Source organism: Fistularia commersonii, chromosome 16 (genome assembly GCF_037954325.1).
Source record: "Fistularia commersonii isolate RoL2024-O1a breed Wild chromosome 16, RoL_Fcom_v1.0, whole genome shotgun sequence".
Lineage (NCBI taxonomy): Eukaryota > Metazoa > Chordata > Actinopteri > Syngnathiformes > Fistulariidae > Fistularia > Fistularia commersonii.
Window position 1 is genome coordinate 17,764,065 of NC_141299.1, and position 20,983 is coordinate 17,785,047.

General features: G+C 48.3%; 1 protein-coding gene across 2 annotated transcripts in view; it reads right to left on the minus strand.

The window, feature by feature from the left end:
* The window catches only part of dennd1b (DENN/MADD domain containing 1B), a 107,381-nt gene that overhangs the window by 49,724 nt on the left and 36,674 nt on the right, over nt 1-20,983 (minus strand). Inside the window, exons 4-8 of one of the 2 annotated variants that reach the window (XM_086162119.1) lie at nt 11,770-11,819; nt 10,793-10,912; nt 6,042-6,111; nt 4,456-4,536; nt 2,777-2,836 (exon numbers count right to left, since the gene is read on the minus strand). In XM_086162119.1, the coding sequence (XP_086018245.1) occupies nt 2,777-2,836; nt 4,456-4,536; nt 6,042-6,111; nt 10,793-10,912; nt 11,770-11,819 (381 nt within the window). The remainder of the gene's footprint in view (nt 1-2,776; nt 2,837-4,455; nt 4,537-6,041; nt 6,112-10,792; nt 10,913-11,769; nt 11,820-20,983) is intronic. The other variant, XM_086162120.1, reaches the window with a different exon arrangement.

The following is a 20,983-nucleotide window of genomic DNA, read 5'->3' on the forward strand; positions in this document are numbered from 1 at the left end:
GGAGAAAATGAGCGGTGGTGGGGGGGGGAAGGGTGGAGAGGGGGGGGTTCACTTTGTTGTATGATTTATGGCTCATCTTCAGCTCTGTCTATATGAATTGCAGAGCCGGTGTCTGAACCGTGGCGATGCTTTTATCGGGCCAGCAGAACAGAGAGCGCTCGGCAGAAGCTCAGCTCCCCATAGACACAGACCGGGGTGATGTCTCTGGTGGAAAAAAACACTCTTTATTTAAGCATTAAAAAGGCCCGCGGAGCACCGGTGCGCACACACAAGTGGATGTGCGATTGGGCGGCACGTGTGCGTCTGCAACCGGCCAACACACACACACACACACACACGCAAACACACACACGCGTTGTTTAGAGGATCACAGGGCTGCCTGTCTCACTTTGGAAGAGCAGGGCAGGTTCAGTGTTCGGATCAAAGAGGCCAGAGAAAGGTGGTGTTTAGAGAAGGGTCGACAAACTGCCAACCCAAACACACACACATGCACGCGCGCACACACACACACACACACACACACACACGTGCGCACAGGATCCTGAAAGCACCTGTGGTTTCTCGAGGGCTTTTGCTTGACCATCTGTTGCAGGTCGTCCCTGAAATCCGCTCTGCAGAACCGGTTTTCTCAGAGCGAAACGCTGATTTTTTTTTTTTTTTTTTTTTTTTTGTAAAATCAGTGTCTGATTTCTTCCCGTCCTGTTTGCACATCATCTACTTCCTGTTCCGAGTCTCCGTCTCCCAGCTAATGAGAGCGTCCTTTGAAAGAGGCGTGCCGCGGCTTACAGATGGGTGCATCTGAAGCGCTCGCAGCCTTGGTTCCTCACTCTAAATTTGTCTTCTTTCTTTTGTCTCACTTTCTGCGCGTCAGCAACCCCTCCCGAAAAAAAAAAAAAAGATGTCGTCTTTCCGCTGAGGCACATTTGGAGATTTCCCTTCGTTTACAAAACACACACACCGACAGGTGTGTCCGTCCCTCTGAAGGAGACTCGGAGAAATGCGGACGGTTTTCAAAGTTACTGTGAAGCAAAACAAACAGTAAAAACAGTTCAATGGAGTTTGAGAAGAGACATTTCAGAAAAATCAATGGCAAATGAAAACACTTGAGGAAGAGATACATTATTGGAGAAAGTCCATAAATCAGGGGGTGCAAAAGTGAGGTCGGGGCGTCCCAATCAGAAGCCGGCGCCCGTCGCGGTCAGTCGGGGAAGATCCCGGAAAGTGAAAAAACCCAACACCAAAAGCCAACGTGCAAAGAATCTGACCTCTGACCTCCTCAGGCGAGCGATGGCAGAGTTGGGGCTGGAGGTGCACATTTCTGACAACTTTTCCCAGAGGTAAATCTGAACTAAAACAATTTATTTTTATTTTATTGTCTGGTTTAAAATTCCGTTCGATTGTCTCCGAACACACGAACACGCTAACGTTTTGGAGAAAAGCCACAGCGGTTCGCAAGAAGGACGTTTTTGCCGCAGATTTGCTTCGTCAGTTCATAAGTTCAGTTCACAAAGGACTGCCATGATGAAATATTTTATTTATAACACAACATTTAAGGTATGTCAATATCTGACTTTTTTTTTTTCTTGTTTTTTACCATTTTGTCGCTTTTACTGTTTCTCTCTGTAGGGTATCTGGAGTGAGGCGTCTGAAATAAAATGTATTATTATAGTTCTGATTTCCATTCACGTTTGACGTCATGAATGTTCCAGCTCATACGGGTGTATTTGTACACGCAGAGTATTAACCAGCAGTGCCTAAAATACCACGAGACGCTCCGGATCGTCGACGGAAAGTCTTTTTAGGCATTAATGGCTCCCTTCGGATGTCGTTTCCAAGGATGAAAACGCGAGAACGAGATACGAGTCCGGCTCCATTTGACCAATTTCACTGACGTCGCCTCCCGTTTCTAAATACCAGATCTTTTTTTTTTTTTCTGCTTCTTTTTTAAAAGAACCGACAAACTCAAATAACTCCGGCGCACGCAACGATTTCCCGTCTGGACTAGGTTTCCTAAATAACCTCTCCGTTGGCGGACGACTAATGCTGCCAACACGAATCCTCTTTAGAGGAATCTCTTCAGGAAGGGAAGTGAGATGTAATTATGGAGGGAGCAGAGATGAGGACGATGGGAAGAGACCTTCTCCGGGCCTCCAACGCTTGTCATGAATGGAAGCGCGGCGCTCTCTCGCAGTTTCCTGTGTGCTATTTAATGTTTTCCCGTTGGTCTTCTAATCCACGGCGTTGTGATAACAACGCGGCGCGCTCCTCGCCTCAACCCGGGCTTTCATTGGCTGCTCGCTCGCTTGTCTGCCTTTTTTGTTTTGTTTTTTTTTTGTTTTGGTTTTTCTTGTTCTTTCGAAGACATGTTTATATAAAAAAACATTGAAAGTGGGTTAACTGGAGAGGCATCAAGGAGATTTTTTGAGCACAATTGCCTTTGCTTTAGACATAAAGAGCAAGAAGAAGAAAAAAAAACACGCACACACTTTTGATATTCATAGTGAGAATATGGCAATGTGGAATGGCATTAATCATTTAAAAAGTTTGATTGTTTTCCAGAGGAGAAGAAACATACACCAAGGCCCAGGATAGTTTGTTTTTGTTATGTTTAAAAAGATAGCGCGGCTTATTTGGCCAAATTGGAAAGCTGTGGCTCCCATGCGATTAGTACAGCGGCGGTTTCATATTTCACAGCAGCCTCCTCCTCCTTTTCCTCCTCCTTTTCCTCCTCTTCCTCCCCCCATCTCTGCCATTCACTCACTCCCCTCCAACTCACCGGCTCCTTGCTTCGCCCAGCTCTCGGTACTTGCCCGGTGGCAATATACAACTGCTCATTCTTGCACAATGAGAGAGAGAGAAGAGAGAGAGAGAGAGAGAGAGAGAAGAGAGAGAGAGAGAGCAAAACAGGGTTCACACATGAAAGGGGACGACCGACAACCGTTACTTCTTTTCTTTTGGCTGCCGTGATTAAAAAAAAACAACTTTTTGGGAATAACTCTGCTTCATTAATTAAATATCAAACCAGTGGCTCCTCTGGAAAAAAAAAAAAAAAAAAAAGAGAGAGAAAGTCATCACCTCTGTTCTCTCGGGTTGCAGTCGCTCACGTATAGAAGCGTTTTAAAAAAAAAAAAAAAAAAAAAAATTCCATCCGATGTTACTTTGCTGACCTTTTTTTAGGAGATTCATTGATTATGTCATTCTTACTCTTGTTACGGTGTAAAGTCATCTTTGTAATTAGGGGTGCGTCGGTGTGATCCCCGCTGCACAAACCGCCCGGGAGCGGCTCCTTTAATTGGCCCGAAGAAGGAGTAGCGCTCCTCAAGGACGGAGGCCGACCCTGAAACCCTTTTCATCTCCTACCAGGGTGGTGTCTGAGCAATTGAAAAATAGAGATATGAGTGAAAGGAATATTTCTTCTTCAGAAGCGCTGCGCGGCGAGGGGGTTTCTGCGAGCGTGACGCGGGGAAAAAACACGGGGCCGGCGTCCCCGCCAGGCCTCCTCGGGACTTGATAACCCGCAGACGCGACGACTTGTGAAAGTTCTCCCTCCGGAGCTTGAAGGTTCAAGCGGTCGAGGGGGGAAAAGCCTCGTCGCCCCGACCCGTCAACCTCCACACTCCCGCTTGACCTATTTTCTCCCACTCTGTTCTCGCGCCGTCTTTGTCGCGTCTCATTCTGTACTGCAGATGGTTCAGAATGCTGCTGCACGGTTGGTATTCACTCAACCCAAAAGGGCTCATGTTACACCTCTGTTCGTCCAGTTGCACCGGCTACCAGTAGCTGCCAGGATCAAGCACGAGGTCCTGACCCTGGCCTTCAAAACCACCTCAGGAACAGGTCCAGTATATCTGAACCAAATGATAAGACCTTATGTTCCCGGCAGAGAGCTGCGTTCCTCTAATACAAACCTACTAGCGGTACCTTCTGCTCGCTCGAAGCGATCTCAGGCAAAACTGTTCTCAGTTCTACTTCCTCAGTGGTGGAACAAACTTCCGGAAGCAACAAGACTAGCATCATCTCTCTCAACCTTCAAGAAACAGGTAAAAACTGTTCTCTTTCAGGACTTTTTACTGCGCTGATGCCCCAGATCAGGTTAGGAACCAAGTCAGGCTATGCAGTGTGTGTGTGTGTGTACGTTTGTGTATGTCTTTGTCAAAGAACAAACAAAAAAAAAAAAAACTTGCTAACCCCAGCTTACTGTTCTGTATATTCCCTGTGCATCTTGTATTTGCAAGTGTTATTTGCAGTCCTTATGTCCTCTATTGTAAGTCGCTTTGGATAAAAGCGTCTGCCAAATGCAATGTAATGTAATGTAATGTAATGTGTCCATTTCATTCAAGATCTTATTATTCCCTGGTCTCCACCTCCGCTGCTACGTCTGTCCCCTTCCCTTTTGGAAATATTTCCCCTCGTAAGGGGGAGGCGGGGAGGAGGGGGTGCGAGATCTTTACCTACCACACTCAAGTTGACTGGCGTGAAGGGCTTTGGCACGGGCAGATCGTACAGCGAATTCAGCATGTCGTTCAAGTTGTTTTCCTGCGGGGAGAGAAACGGACGACAAACCCTGAGGATTCCGCCGGTCAGTCGTGGAGAGTCTGACGGCGGCGCCGACAAAAGCCCGGAGGACGGAGTCGGGTTTACTAAGTTAAGAGACGGCTGAGCGTGAGGCTGCAGACGCTTATTATCCGGGCGGCATTGATTTACGGGCGCGAGCGGGCTGCTGGTAATTAAGCGGGGGTCCCTGCTCCAAAGACACGGGCTTTAAGGAGCCTTCCGAGAGCTGGCTTGACCACAGAACAGGCTCCGAGCTTATTCTTCCAGCATTTATGAGCTCTACGACAAGGCCGCTATTTACACCGCCGGGTCGGACAGCCGGGAGGAGGGGGGGGGGGGGGGGGGGGGGTCGGCAGCTCGCGCTTAAAACAAAGTTACCGCCTTTTCCGTTTTCTTCTTCTTGTCTTCCTCCCTGCAAACTTCGTTTCGGCTTCTGCTTGTATGCTTCTGTGTGTGTGTGTGTGCAAGCGAGAGAGACATTTCAGAAGGGCAATATAGAGTCGGGGCGGAGGAAGGGGTGCGAGGGTGTGTTCAATCGAACAGCCTCCTGTCATGAGAGGCTCAATGCTCACACGCATGGTCAGCAACACGGCCTGGGGAAACAGTTCATTTACCCCTCGCCTTAAACCCTCATCGCTCTTCTGTCTTCCCTTGTCTGTCAACATCTCCCTCTCGCCCGGAACGGACAGCAGGGTAAATACAAAAACCGAATCATGCACACTAACATTTCTGGTCTTCCAGGATTTCCGGCCATCCCTCCCTCGCAGAGGAACCGCTCCCCGGCTAAGCTAAGCTCGCACCGCTCGTCTGCCTCCCTTTAAGACGAGGCCGCGGCCTTCTCGATCACAGATGCGCCGCTTTAAATGTTTATGTGAAGTGTTTGTGATTGTCTTCCCCCCTCGTCGCTCCTCTGCGGGAGAAGCGGCGAGGACGTGACGACCGAAAGCGGTCCCAAAGCTCCAAACAGCTCTTCCTGCCTCTTCTCTCCGTCGAGTCTAAATGCAGGAACATCAGCCTCCAATCCACGCCGAGCATCTCCCTCCTTTGTCGCATATTTTACTCTTCCCCTCCCTTTGCGAGCGAATAGTCGGGGGGGGGGGGGGGGGGGGGGGAATACTTTTGTGCCGCGTATCTTTTCATTGTGTTTCTTAACAATTTGTTTTCCGGTAAATCATCAGGCGCAAACTCGCGGTGTCAGATCAGCGTTTGGTCTGCGAAATGTCAACACCGGCGCCGCCGCTAACGACAGGAGGCGAGTGGCGCCCGAGACGAGGAGCAAAACTTGAGCGCCAAAGTCAACATGCAGTATGGAGACGGGGAGCGGCGGTGGAAACAAACACTTACCTCCCTATGCTTGTTTTACACTCAGATTACACGATAATGTGATATTTTCTTATCGCATACAAACTCCATGCACACACACACACACACACACACATATATATATATATATGTGTGTAGAAAGAGTTTGCAAAAGAGAAGATTACCTGTTTTTTTGTTAGGTAGTCTGCAAGGGTGTTTAGCAGCTTGTAGTAGATTTCAAACCAGGGCAGATAACTGCAAGAGTCAGAGGGAAAGAGTTAGAAAAAGAGCGTTATTGACGCCAACGGTAAATATAAAGGTCGCGTTTAATCAAAGCAGCCGCGATAATTATTCCCGGATCACTCGAGAAACACCTGATCGACGGATTTTATGCGTTAAAAGGCGTCTTATATTTCACCGATAACTGATCTTTTTTGTGAAAAGATCAAGAATACTCAAAAATGAAAATGACTTGTTGTTGACTTTAGCATCTCCGCGCTCGGCTTTGGGGCGCTGCGAAAAAAAAGAAAAGACAGAAAAAAACCCTTGCTAATCCTTATTATGACATTCTTGGTGGCCCCTCCACGTGCTAGGGATTCCTGTCATGTCTGCTCAGAGCTCGACTGAAGCACAATGGATTGTTAGATTATTAAGACACACACACACACACACACACACACACAGACTGAAGTTTTCATGTAATACAAAGGGATGCTATGGTTTACAAGCATGCTGCTCCCAGATGCACAGGCTTGGAAGAATGCAGCCCAGGATGCCAACTGCATTCCCCCCCCCGCCGCCGCCGCCGCCGCCGCCGCCCCGCTGCAGCCGCCAGCCGCCCCGCTCTTCTTTTCATGCCCTTCACACATTAAAAAAACAAACAAACCGAAAACCAGTACCGCCCTAATGTAATTAATGTAAAATAAATAAATTCATTAGCAGGCAGGAAATAATTCATACCGCGGTGTTTGTGTTCGAGGCTTATCACTAAGTACACCCACCATAAGCTAAAAGCATCTGCGGCATGGCTTTCTTTCCAAAGTTGACATATTCTTGGCCAAGTGGACTCGCTTTCCGGGGTGGAAGATGGCCAACATTTCGGCTTTGGCATAAAAGCCGCGAGGCTGTCAGTTAATTTAATGTTATGCAATCAATTTGTAAAAAAAATATGGTGCGCCATCAAGGTATTGAATTTTTATTTAGTTTTTGGTTTTTTAAACATGCACTTTTGAACGCCGCGTGAATAGCGATGCAAGATGAGCAGCTCTTAGCATCGAGATGAAATAAACAAACTCCCATTAATGCTCGGCGGGCTCGTCTGGATGCGCGGGGTTAAGAAATTAATTCGCGGCCGACCGACGCCATTGATTAAAGTCCTGTTTGTGCATCGCGTCGGGTCGGCGAGAGAACACAGGTTTAAATGCATCGCATAAAAACAATCATTCAAATTAAAAAAAAAAAAAAAAAAAAACAGGTGCAGAGGTAAGATCTGCAGCAGTGTGTGTGTGTGTGTGTGTGTGTGTGTGTGTGTGAGCTATGGAGTCCTGCTCTGGCAGTTGGCTGGGGACAGAGGACTTTGCAGGCCATGGGTCACTGGCTGCTCTGCAGACTGGAATTAACAGACAACAAGAAAACAATAAAGTGAACCTAATGCAAATTTTCGTAGCGCTAAAGCGGCGCGCGGCCCAATGACAGGCCGGGTTCCTGGAGGAGTGCAGCCAAGCGCACCAATCAGAGGGGCCGAGTGACCATTAGTCTGAAACAATCAGCTGCTTAACGTGCCTTTATTTTGACGTCTGCATGTAGATTTACTGCAATCAGGTCACACTTGCAGGGGTGACTAAATCACACACGCTTAGGTTAATTCACACGCTGACCGGATATCAACCTGGAGACCTATTTCTGCCACCTCAAGCGACACACGACGCTAATATTTGCGCGTGGGATCGGTTTACATTTTAGAAATACACAAAACCTCGAGCCTGATATAATAGCTGTGGGGGAGGTGGATGGGGTGGGGGGTGGGGGGGGGGGGGGGCAGAGCCGGTGCATTATCCGTCTGCTTTACCACTCTTGTTTAAAAAGATCCAGGCTTCTGGACATTAATCCTTCATTTTTCACTGCCGATGGGGATGTAAATAGGGCCGCGCTTGTCAGAGCAGCCGTCAGGCCTCACAAATCTCACAGTCATTACACTCCCACTCTCCTTTGTTTTAGAGGGAAACACATGATCGGCGGGTAAAGCCAGACGGACGGCCTCGAATGATCAATAGTCCTCGGAACGTCTCGGCAAAGCGGGAAAGAAGACGTCGCCGCTTTGATAAAATACGTTATGAACGCGGCTTAAAGATCATCTGCATGTCCGGCTTATCCGTCCCTGCCCCGTCTGTTATTGTAAAGTCAAAGTTGGGAAAGCTTGCAGGGAGATACTCCTTCTTGTCACAGTTCATTGCTCAGATGTGTTTGTGCAGCGCAAATCCTCCGATAGACAGCGAGGCATCCATCAGCGGAGGGCTCGCCGCGCCGCGCCGGCCCGGCAATCTCTCCTGCCATTTTAAACACGTCTTCTCAAAAGCGCCTGGCGCTCCGAGAACCGAGCGGCTAATCGGCCCGAGCCGCCCGAGCCGCCTCTCCCCTGGCCTCGGACCACCTTCCGCCGGCTAACATTCCCACGCCCGCCTTTGGAGCAGGAAATGTACAATCCGCATTTGAAAAAGCAAATGGTGATAATCATATGGGAGCGCTCCGGCTCCAGGCCCAACAAAAGTACCTGTTGGGTATCCGGCGCGACACTTTTTCCTGTTTTCCCCTGATGAGGCCTAAATCTTTTTTTTTTTTTGAAATGGACAGCTGGGAGCAGGACTTCATTACGCCCTGAACTCTTCCAGGTCAGGGGTTAAACGCAGGCGAGGAAACACATCCCGCCCCTCCTTCTGCCTAAGTGACCACTGAAACCTATTCCTGCAAATCCAACCGCCATTCTCCTTTAATTCCCCCGAGCTCGTCCGATTACCGGGAATTGAAAAACATAGAGAGGTTTATTGTTATTTTTCCTTTTATTTTTCTGTAGATTCACCCCGAAGGAAGCGGACCTTCTCCGCCGCGGCCTCCCCTCCACCCGAAAGGCCGGCCCACATAAAACTGTCCGACTCATTAAGACACTTCCTCACGTGAGCGGAGGCGACAATTTTACAGTCCCGGCACCTCGGCTATCACACACACGCAGACCGCTTTAATCACTTGGCGTTTTTCATCTGGAGAAGTTGAAATCCGAGGGCCTTGACCTTCACGCTTTGAATTTTAACACGACACGATTTTAACTAATGGTCCTTTAAGACAAACAAGATAAATGATCTGAATTTCCCATGATCTCCAGTAATGTGCTTTTAATGGCGGGTGGAGAAGAGGGGGCTCCTTTTATATTAAATCTCGCATAAGTAATTTTTCGGTAGAACTGAAAACAGACGAAGGAACGATAAACAACGAAATAAACTTTTGACCGAAAAGACTCGTTTTGGACGCGGCAACTTTTTCTTCGATTAGACGCGCAAAACGTTTCTTGTCTCCTTCCCCGACGCAACCGGGGCCATTTCAGATAAGCACAAAGAAAGATGGGGGGGGGGGGGGGGGGGGGGGACAAAAAAACAACAAAAAAAACACAACAACAGACCACATAAACCATAAACCAATTCAACTTGACAAAAAGAAGAAAAAAATTCTATACGCAATTTTTATTGTAAACGAAGCCGCCCATAGAAACTACTCAGAATGCATAATGAATTTTATACATCATATGTCAAATGAATTAGCATGTCTAACTCGGCGAGAGGGACAGGGGAGCCTCTGCTAATTGGCAGAAAAGCTTCATGCATAATTATGGGCCGAGCGTCTTTGCTGTCGCGCTGTGGCAGTAGCCAAATAACGAGGGGAGAAAGAGAGTGAGGGAGGACGACAGCGAGCGAGGGAGAGAGGAGGAAAAACAAAGGCCACGGAAGCAGGTCGGGAAGGGTGGGTGGTTTGTGTGTGTGTGTGTGTGTGTGTGTGTGTGTGTGTGTGAGGGAAAAGAGAGAGAGAATGTGGGGCCACTGTTCTTCACAGTAGTTCATCAGGGCAGCGACAAACCATGGCTGTCCATCAACAGATTCACACACGTTTACACAAAACACACACACACAGTGAGGTGAGCGAGGAAAAGAAGGATTTCTGTTCTTTTTTTGCAGTTTGACTGTTTGACGATACGTTCATTAAAAAGCAGAATCGTCGAGCACGTTTTCCACGGCCGGCTCCGAGGTGCGTATGTTCGTCCGCCGAGATTAGCGGCGGCGTGCGCTCTCTTTGTAATGATAAGGTAATTACATCTGGAACATTGTGTCAACACACAATTACATGGGAATTAAATGATAATAGCCTTTGTTGGAGAGTAATTACGCGAGGAAAATGCAATTTTCCCGGGTTGATGTTCTCACTCGCGCATGCTGTGATCGGATAAACCCACCTATGAAATATCAAAAAACGCTTCACTTTTGGATAATTGTAGGCAAATGGCAACATATTTGTGTGTGGGCAGATAAGAATATAAACTGGTTATTCTGGCATAGTGCAGCTCAGGCAATGAATGGAAAGCTGTGTCTGTGTTCCCTTCTCAGATCTGGTAAATTGATTTTTTTTCATCACATTTTAAAAAATAAATGGAGCCGTTTCTTTGAGCAATCCATAGATAATAGGAAGAAAGGAGTATGAGATTAAAAAATATATATATATATTATTTGAACTAGATCTTCCTTCAATCCTTGATATTCCTAATTAGGGTTCGAGACTGCAAAAAATGCACGAACATCTTGAAATTCAAAACACACCATTTTGGGTAAAAGTAACAAAAGTGTGTACATCCACCCCTCTGTCTGTGTGTGTGTGTGTGTGTGTGTGTGCGCGTTACCTCAGCAGGCATATGCAGACTCGGCAGCCTTGGGTGAGTCGACAGAAACCGAACCTCTGCTTGCTGTCGATGTCCGTCAGCACAAAGGTGAAATTCTGTCCCACCTGACTCTGCGAGACCCTGCGGGAGAAAAGATGCAAAGAATTAAAGAATTCAATGAATGAATCGGCATGGAAAAGCTACTTTTTCCAAATGAAAATCTCATTAAATGCATGATCACGAGAGGACTTTATGTCACGTCATCTCTGCTGCGTGTGTGTGTGTGTGTGTGTGTGTGTGTGTGTGTGCCGGAGCCCCGGCTGGCCCGGCTGGAACCCATATCTCCACTAGATGGCAGCAGCTCAGTTTCAGTGAGGAAAAACAGCAACCTCCCTTCCTTCCACCCCAAGAAGACTCCCCGCTGCTCTCCCTCGTCTTTACAGAGGGAATCTCGTGATGTTATTCTATATGTCAAAATTAAAGCTCGCCGGCCCGATCGGACGTCGTGACTTTGGCGCGGCGGGCCGAGCGAGCGGCGCTCCTGCTGGCGTCGCATGAGGTGATCCAATCATGATCGGGATCATCGTCGTTCGCCGATCTCCCCGTCCTTGTTGTTATTATCAATGTGTCTCTTAAACCGGGGCGGGGCTAGGTTGTGAAAACATCGACGTGCACAAAATGAAACGATATCCATGTCGAACCGGAGGCTACACCTGCACGGTGGTGAAAAAAAACGTTTATTTATTCATTCATTCATTCATTACAACCGTTGCCACAATCAGGGCCTGTTGCGGTTGCGATGGCGTTAAAGCTGCACGTCACATTTCTGGCCTTTAATGTGTTTATCCCGGTGGGTGGGAGGGGGAAATGTGTGTGTGTGTGTGTGTGCTTGCTCACACTCGTTCATGCTTTCTGAAGAAGGTGAAAGTGAGCTTGGGTGTTTAAAAAAAAAAAAAAAAAAAAAAAAACAAGGAAGCAGCGAGTGAGAGGAATCGTACCTTTCCATGTCAAAGGGAAAGCAGAACTTTGGTATCGTCTGAAGGACCTCCTGAGAAAAGAGAACAGAGAGACGGGAACCTTTAAGAGAAACACACACCGCATAAAAACAAATAATCACCACAGATCTATTTAAGGATCTCTGGGGCTTCCGCTAAATGGGCATGATCAAGTGGCGGCACAAAATGAGGATTAATGTTCAACGCCGCCGATCGCAATCAGACAAAATCCTCACATCCCTCACGTTGCAGCCTAAAAGCACTTAATCCAAATGAATGGGCAATAGAAACCACTTCATTTGGTTTATCTGCAGAACACAGGGGGAAGATTCCCTGCTTTTTTTAATTTATTTTTTTTTGTTTTTTTTTTTTCTCCCCGACGCGGATAGGGAGGGATCCCTCTTCCGCAGCTTGAATAATTAGCAGCTAATAAGTTCATCGATTATGGGGTGGCGGCGAGAGATGAAAAGATGAACACAGAGGAAAAAGAGAGAGAGAGAAAGAGGCAGAACATTAAGGCTGCGGTGGCAGATTGTAGTGACAATGGGCTAAGCAGCTTCGAGGGGTTAAGAGGTACGGCGGGGTGGAGGGGGTTACAAACCTTCAGGGCTTTACCTCCCAACACATCCCTGGTGGATTGGAGGGAGCTGGGGGTGGGAGGGGGGTGTCGGGAAGCTCTCTTCATGCGAGGTGGGAGGGGAAGGGATGGAGGGATGGAGGGAGAAGGAGGGAGAAGGAGGGAGAAGGAGGGAGACGGAGGGAGAGGGGCACCTTTCCACCGGCAGCATATGGATTTAGACAGGGAGCAGGAGCGGCGCTCAGCACCATATGGGTGAACGGCGGCAGACCAGCCACAAACTAGCACTGTGGCCTCGTCCTCTCTCTCTGGTTTCGGTGTCCCCTGTTTTTATTTTTTTTTGCCGAGGGACGGGTCCGGGTGTGTTCCCGCGCGAAGGCCTCGCGGCGGAGGAGGCGGTCGACGGCCTCCCCCGCCGCTTCTTATCAAACCGTAAAGCTGCCACCCTCCACCCCTGCACAACACAACTGTTGTCACAGACAAACAAGCGACGGCAACAATGAGCTATGACAGAAGGGGGGATGAGGGTGCGCGTTTGTGTGTTTGTGCATTTTAGTGTATGATGTATGTGAGTGTCTGCTTGCTTCAAGGACTTTTCCTTCAATGTGAGAGGCTGGTTAAGCATGTACATTTGTCTCGGTGTGTGTTTGGGTGTGTGGGTGGCTGAGTTTCACTTGACTATATGTGTGTGTGTGTGTGTGTGTGTGTGTGCAACGAACGGGAGGGACAGGGAGGTGAGGTGGGGCGGGTGGGTGGGAAGTGGCTGTTTTTACTCATCAGAATCTGTGAAAGAATCTAAAACTCAACAAAGACAGAGAGGGCTCAGCGGCAGAGGAGGTCTCTGTGTCAGCTGTGTGTGTGTGTGTGTTTATGTGTGTGTGTGTGTGTGAGAGATAGATAGAGAAAGAGAGAGAGAGAGAGAGAGAGAGACTATGTCTTGAAGTGTGTGGCTGTAAAACTGTCACACATCAGAGCTGCCATCGCTGTATGTGTTTGCTACTATTATTAACCACCATGTACACACACCAATATGTTCCAGAGAGCCTCCCTGGCACACTGCATATGGCTCACACACACACGCGCGCACACACGCACGCACGCACGCACGCACGCACGCACGCACGCACGCACGCACGCACGCACGCACGCACTTGCGTGCTTGCTTTTCCTGCAAATAAAAACATTTGACTTGCCAGTTTTGAGTTGTCACAGCCCCGCCCACATCAGGTATCTGCCTGAGTGACAGTCGAGGGACTGCAGAGACTCTGATCTCACACAGGACCAGTGGGAACACGCGTGTTTGTACGTGTGTGTATAATGTGACATAGAAACTGCAGACGTTTTTTTTTATATATATATATCTATATATATAGATATATATAGATATATATAAGAAACCGACCACGGACACCTAAGATTCCTTCGCTCGGTTTGTACTGATGTCATGTTTTGCAAACATTTGTGATCGTTCTTCAGACGAACCAGACAAGTCCTTCAGAGAAATCACAAAACCGCAATAGCGAGAGGTCCTGAGGAAAAGCAATATGTTCGCAAAGCACGGGAATTGTGTTTCCGTGCGGGGCAATGTGAACCCCGAGCTGCCATTTTCAAACCGCCGGGTGTCTTACGTGCATTTTGAATTTTCACGGAAAATTATTTGACCTTAATGGATGAGATAGTTAACCTGGAAGGACACTGATATCACTCTGAAGCTGCACGCCACTCTTATATATGAGCCCGTTTTGTCCGGCATGTCAAAATATACTTCCGCGGATGAATTCCGTTAAGATGGTTCAAATAGCTCAAACTGTTCCTGTCACGTGACGTGATCTGAAACGTTCAACGAACTGGCGTGTTTTTATCATATGGCATCACTTCTTGCATTTCATCGCAATCCTTTATTGGGGACGTTGTCTTAACCATAGGGCGGATACCGTGACAACTCGCCATTGTGCGTCTCTCGACACAAACACGCTGACATGAATAAGCATGGAAGGACGCCTGACAGCAGCGCCGCTGTTGTGGCGATGCAAACATTTCATTAAGCAAAATCATTACGACGGTATTTTAACGAGATAAGGGGAATAGGAATTTCATGAATCGGTGACCGGCGATGCTTTTCTCATTTGTTTCAAATCAGTTTAATATGAAATACCTGCGTTCTGACTACCGCGTATCTCTTTCTGTGTATCTCCCTGCGCTATGAGGATATCTTCACAGGAATGGCACAGAGGGAGGTATTCTTCCCCAGTTTCTTAGCACATTTAGTTCCCCATCACCTCCACCATAACAACACACACACACACACACATATATATATATACACCCCTCCCGCGCCCGCCTGCCCGCCCACCCGCCCCCGACGCCCCCGCTTGCCAGTTTCCCAAGACGAAAGAGGCAGCTAATATATTTACAGCTTTGCAGGAAGTGTGGAGGGGGCAGTGAGGGAGGAATCTGCTGCTCGCTCGGCAGACACCGGTGTGCACGTGTGCTGTTTATCGTGAGCGGAGACAGGGGTATCACTCAGCGAGACAGAAAGCTCTGGGTTCCCCCTGTGGACCGTGCTGCTATCACTGCACCACAACACTACAACAGCAGCAGCAGCAGAAGTAGCGGCGGCGGCGGCGGCGGCCCCGTGCAGCTTTGCAGCGTGCAGCTTTGCACCGTGCCCCTGCACATCAGGGAAGAGCAACAAAGTTTGCTGCGCGGGGCAACAATCTGCGTCTTCTACTCTTAAAAATAGGCCTAAGCTCCACTTTTGTTCTCTCTACCTTGATGTGTTTAGAAGCAACCAGGGTTGGTTAGACTTTAAGATAAGCAAGAAGTACCACAAGGATGGGTCAACGCACGTACACAAGCGCCGCTCCGTATGAATAGAGGGAAATCAGCTGGTAGGAAAGTGTCATTTATTGGCAGATTTAAGACGTAACTCCGCATCAGCGTTGGTGTTTCATTTTGGGTGTGAACTTCATGAGCAATATTCACTTTCCCATATGCTTTCATATGCGGGGGAGTATTGTGCGGACGTGGGGGGGGGGGGTTGCAAAGAGGGAGGCCTTTTCAAAAAAAAAAAAAAAAAAGTTAAAGGAGGAGACAAAGGAGATTAATCTAAATAAATCTAAAAAAAAAAAAGGAGGAGGACCGTCAGCAGATTCGAGGTGATGAAAAGCCATTGGATGGGCGGGTCCGACAGCGGCAGCACGGAGAACCAACTCAGTTCATGCCCCTCTCCCCATGCAGCAAGGACTCCTCCCTGGGGGGAGACTTTAAGCCCCTGCCCTGCTTTATATTCCCCAGGCTACTGCAGCCAGATCAATCTAGTCGGCAACCCGATGTAACTCAACCTAGTTGGGCTCTGCCCGGCCCCCAGAGCCCCCGCGCTGGGCTTAGTTTGAGCAGCAACGGAGGCTGGTGGCAGATACATTTTGTGAGTGCACCGCTGACTGGGCTGCCCATATTAGAAGCAGGCTTTTAAAAAAAAAAAAAGTCCATCGCCACAAAAAAAACCTCACATGGCAGATGCTCTCCAACCAATCCAGAATCAGAATCTAGAATCAAAATACGTTAATGATCCCCCAGGAGGAAAATGCTTTTCGTTGAAAGCAAGAGTCAAGTGGAGAAAAATAAAAACAGAACTTTTCTATTATTTTATAGATTCCATCGGCTTTTCTGCCAATAGAATCTAAAAATAAAGAATAGCAAATAATGAAAATAAAGAAAGAAAAATCAAGTTGAAGGTATGGAAAAAGATATGTCATGATTACATGTACAAATTATGTGTATCAGTATCAGTTGCAGTGCAGAAAACAATGGAACTATTGCACGTACGGAAAATAGTTATTGAATAATAATCACCTCTGAATGTTTTCTAATTGTTTCCATGAGCTGATTTATTGTTTCTTGGTCTGCGCTGCGTTCTTGAAAATAAAATAAAAACAAGACAAAACTCAAAACGAATGCTCCGTGTTCACCTCTGACTTTGCGTTCAGATTTATTTTTAAGTGAAATTCTCCCCGCCGTAACCCCCGGGGTAAAAAGTGAACCCGGTCCTGGACCAGGGGAGCCCCGGTGGTCTGACGGCGTGGGACAGCGGTGCACCGGCGGCGTCCGGCGGAGCAGACTTGCTCACACCAATCTCTGCTAATTCTCACGGGGCCTCGTTATCTCTGGTGATGATGCTCTCCTGCGTGATCCGGAGAGTTTGGCTGGATCCAGAACCTGCCTGGTCCAGACTTGGGGGGGGGGGGGGGGGGGGGGTCCAGAGCCAAAGGAGGAACCGGTCCTCCGGGAGCTCAAAAATGATAAAGGCTGCTTTAAAAAAAAAAAAAAAAGCGTGCGTTGTGCCAAAGAGCATAATTGTGAAATTCAAATTTGTAATCCACTGAGAGAAAAAACATTTTCAGCCAATGGATTGAAATTGCCTTAAACCTTAAGGTTGTTCCTGGTCGGCCACAATGACAAGATCCACGTAAGGACTCCGAATGCCTCTTATTCCACTTCCACTGAGGCAGAGCTATTCCTGCCGTATGGACGGATCTTGTCAGATGACTCATCAAGGCCGGATGAATTATTCAATGAATGCATTTAAATGATTTCAATGCAAAGGAGTGGTAGATTACGATTTAGATTTTATCAATGAGCCGATGGGAGAACCGTTCCAGAAGGTAAGGCGGTAAAGAAAACGAAGGCTTTTCTTTTATCGGTCCTGCTTATTTGGACACTCGGTCTACTTCCGCCTCGCTGATGCTAAAGATTCACCACCGCTTCCCTATAACGGATCGTTCTCCCGGAAACCCCCGACTCTGCAAATACATCAGGTGTTTTGGCGTTTTGACCGTGCCTCCTAAACGTCCACCATCACCAAACATTACAGGTGGAGAAGCCAGCTACTTCCCGTCTGGTGCGATAATTGCACGGATGGGAATTTATTCAAAGCGAATGCGGCTATCGGCGTCAAACGGTGCGACGGGAGTTTCGGGGCGGCACGGTAGACTTGTTATCCTGCCGGTAACTCGACAATAAAACCACACCGTCGGCAGGGCCGCGAACACGGGTGTCTCCGCTCACCCTTCCTTCACCTCTTCCTCCAGCAGGCCCTCTTCATCAGCGCCTCTTTTCCTTCCTCTACTCCCCCCCTTCCCCCACGCTGTCCTCTCCCGCCCCCCCCTCCCGTTCCCCCCTGTCGTCTTCTTAGATCCCCCCCCATCCTACATTCCCCACCTTTTCCTCACCCTTACCGACACCCCTCGCCCCCCTCGCGCCCCCCTTTTCCCAATTAGTGTGTCTGTGTGCAGCTACCCAGCCGATCTCTGCCCATCCTGCCGGTGCTGGTTCGCTCACCCAGCCCCTCTGGCGAACATGACAAAGAGAGATCCTCAGTATTCAAAAAGACACACTGCTTTCAAATGCCGAATGGTAGGGTCGACCTGGGTGCAGCTTTAAGCAAAATATTCAAATTCTCAGCCTTCCTTTTTTTAAGAATTTGCATGGATGTGCATTCATTTGCAATGTGTAAAAGGCACAAGGACAGCTGAGCCTTGGTTTCATAAAGACGGGAAAAAATAAATAATGCAGAATAAAAACGCATGACGGTATGAAACCTAGATGAGAAGACGAGATGATTAATAACTCATTTGGAATCAGAAAAAAAACCCAAATTCATGATTCATACACATTTAATATATAATCTGGGGCTTTAGTTCCATAAGTAACTCTGCGCCTAAATAAACTCTAAATAATACACCTGACGTTTCCGCAGACGCTTTAGATCTGCACGGAACTATAAAAACACGACCGAATGTGAACGTTCGATTCGAGGCAAACAGAGAACGGAGGTCCAAAAACTGCACGAAATAAAGACTGAGTTAAGGACCAAAAGAGTTGAGGACAAAAACGAAGAAGGGCGAGCGATCGTTGATCCCTCATAAAAACACAGCGTTTATTATGAAACCGGCCGCAAGAGCGGTTTCTGATTCCCCGAGGCGACCGAGGAAATAAGAGTCGGTCGTGGTTCTCCAACTTCTGCGCTGTGCCTCTCCATAACGCCTCCACCTGCACTGTCACATTAACATTCATAATAAACATATTAATTCACTTAAACAAGCTTAATCCGATCCAATTCTTCTGCGGCATCCAGACTCACAACCTTCATTCCCGTATCTTTGTGACGCAGGTGAGGCGTGTCCAACGGCTCGGCGCACATGGTACGCCAGCGATGACGAAGGAGCGGCGTTCACGGTCCTAAACTATTTTCGCTTAAAGCAAAAAGCGTCTTTCGCCGACCCCCGAAAACAGGGTATCAAGAGGGCGACGGCCGGCGATTAATCCCCAGAGTCCCTACGTTTCTGACCGAGACTATTCATAGAAGCGCGGTTCGGTACACGACCACGACCTCTGACCTCCGGGCGCCGGAAATTCCACGTCAGCGATCCTGTTTATTTTCCGAGCGGGCCGACGTTTCACGCGCGGGTACGGGAATCATCGCGGAGGATCTAACATCACGCTTGCGTCGGCGAAGAAAGGAAACTTCAGCCTTATGAGACGGCGTCCACCGGAGAAATAATGGCCGACCGCATGTCTGCATAGCGATAATATCCATTTCACGGGTAACGCCAGCGTGGCTGACGCACACACAGGTGGAGGCATACACGGAGATGAAAGGTGGAAAAAAAAAAAACAAGGCGAAATGACCGAGAGACACAAAGCGGGTAACGGAGGCGCTCCGAGACGGCGGCGGAAGGAGGATTCAGAGACAGAAGGAAACCCAAAAGAACGGCGAGGAGAGGAGCAGAAGAACAATAGGCAGAGGCACAGCATCCTCTGGCCGCTGCAGACCACGGACCCTGCAGAGATTCCTTTCATTAGTCTTTAATAGTATGCTGCCGGCTTGCCATTCTGACCCGCACTCTGTGCCGGTAATAAGAACGGCCTTCAGAGCCGGACCAAAGCAACAGAGCTGCTTGAGAGGGGGAAGGTAGAGTGTGTGTGTGTGTGTGTGTGTGTGTGTGGGGGGGGGGGGGGGGGGGGGGTGAGGAGAGACGGAGGGGCCGAAGATGAGCATGAGCCGATGAGGTGCATTTTCAAATTGACACAGGGGTGTTACATTTTCACATTTTTGCTGGCTCTACCCCGCCCGATAGGGGAGGGAGACGGGGGAGGAAGATGTTTTGTCCTTATGATTTTTTTTTTTTTTTCCCCCCCCTCATAAGTTTGCGGTGCCGGTGACCCCTCTGGTGCTCGGAGTCGGCGGTGAGGGAGGTTATTTTGGTTAACAATAGTCCCGTGTTACCACAGACCATCTGTGGGAGGATTTGAAGGTGGCAGATTGATCTCCTGGCCTCCTCTAACTCCTGCCAACACCTGACTGATGTGTGCATTTATATTAATACGTGTGCATTTCACCTCCACGACGGTGTTTGCTCAAAATTGTTGTCATTTTCAAATATGTAACTCCAGACCTCTCGAGGGTTTTATTTCGACGGGGTCGAGGGGTTCCGGCTTCCTGTAAATCAATCAGGACCCGTTTCCGCGAATCCTAACAATAGCATTTTTCACAACAGTGAAAACATTTCAATTGTGGAGAAAAAAAAAAAAAAAACAAGGGAAATATGCAAAATGTATCCCATAATTCATGTTAACAAGAGGGGTAACAGCCACCGGTCCCCCGCCCACACCGTCCGGCCCCAAAGCCGCTCTCCGTCTATCAGCTGTTAATGAGTCGCCTCCGATATTGCCACATTCCAGCGGGGTTGTGTACATGCCGTCCACGGAATTGCTCTCATTTATTTTCTGATCTTTCCGCAACGGGTGTATTTATGTTGTGTGCGAAGGGGGCATATTGCTGGGAGAATAAGTATGTGGCATCAACAATAACAGTGTGCATTATTCCAGTGCTAATACCCCGTCCTGCTGATGTCCTTTCTACATATCACAGATGGGCTCAGACAGGGGAGAGCGGCAGTATTATGCCTCTGCCGAGATCTTCCACTGAATATATTACCATGTGATAGGGGGAGATGTCTCACTCCCTAACACACTCGCGTGCACACACATTCACTCACACTTGTAGTGTTGGCCAAGAGAGCTGCATATGCCCCAAACATACAAGCATGGGCTTCATTAATGAAGTGCCAGGAGGAGAGGGATAGAGCGTGTGCATGTGTGTGTGCGTGAGTGTGTGTGTGTGTGTGTGTCTGTGAGTGTGTGTGTGTCTGTGGGTGTGTGTGTGTGTGTGTGTGTACCAAGCAGCCGGGGGGGATTTCCTTCTTTAAGCTTTCAGCTCCCACTGGGCTTAGCTCGACTGTATGAACCCTGATGTGGGCCTGCCTCTAACACATGGCGTCACACACACACACACACACACACACACACACACACATATATACACACGCACAAACATAAAGAATGTATACACCGAAGCTCAGCAGGGGAGCAGCAGAGCAACACTGGCTCCTAAACATTTGGCTGCAGACGTCTCATTGACAGATGTACATGGAAACTAGCAGAGGAGGTCAGGTCATCATCGCAACCTCCTCTTCTTCTTCTTACCTTCACTCCCTCCGTCTTTCTCTTCCTCTTCCCAGCGCCCCATTTGTTCAGCCGTCGCTTCCAACTGTTTTCTTTGGCCGGTGTCTGATTGCG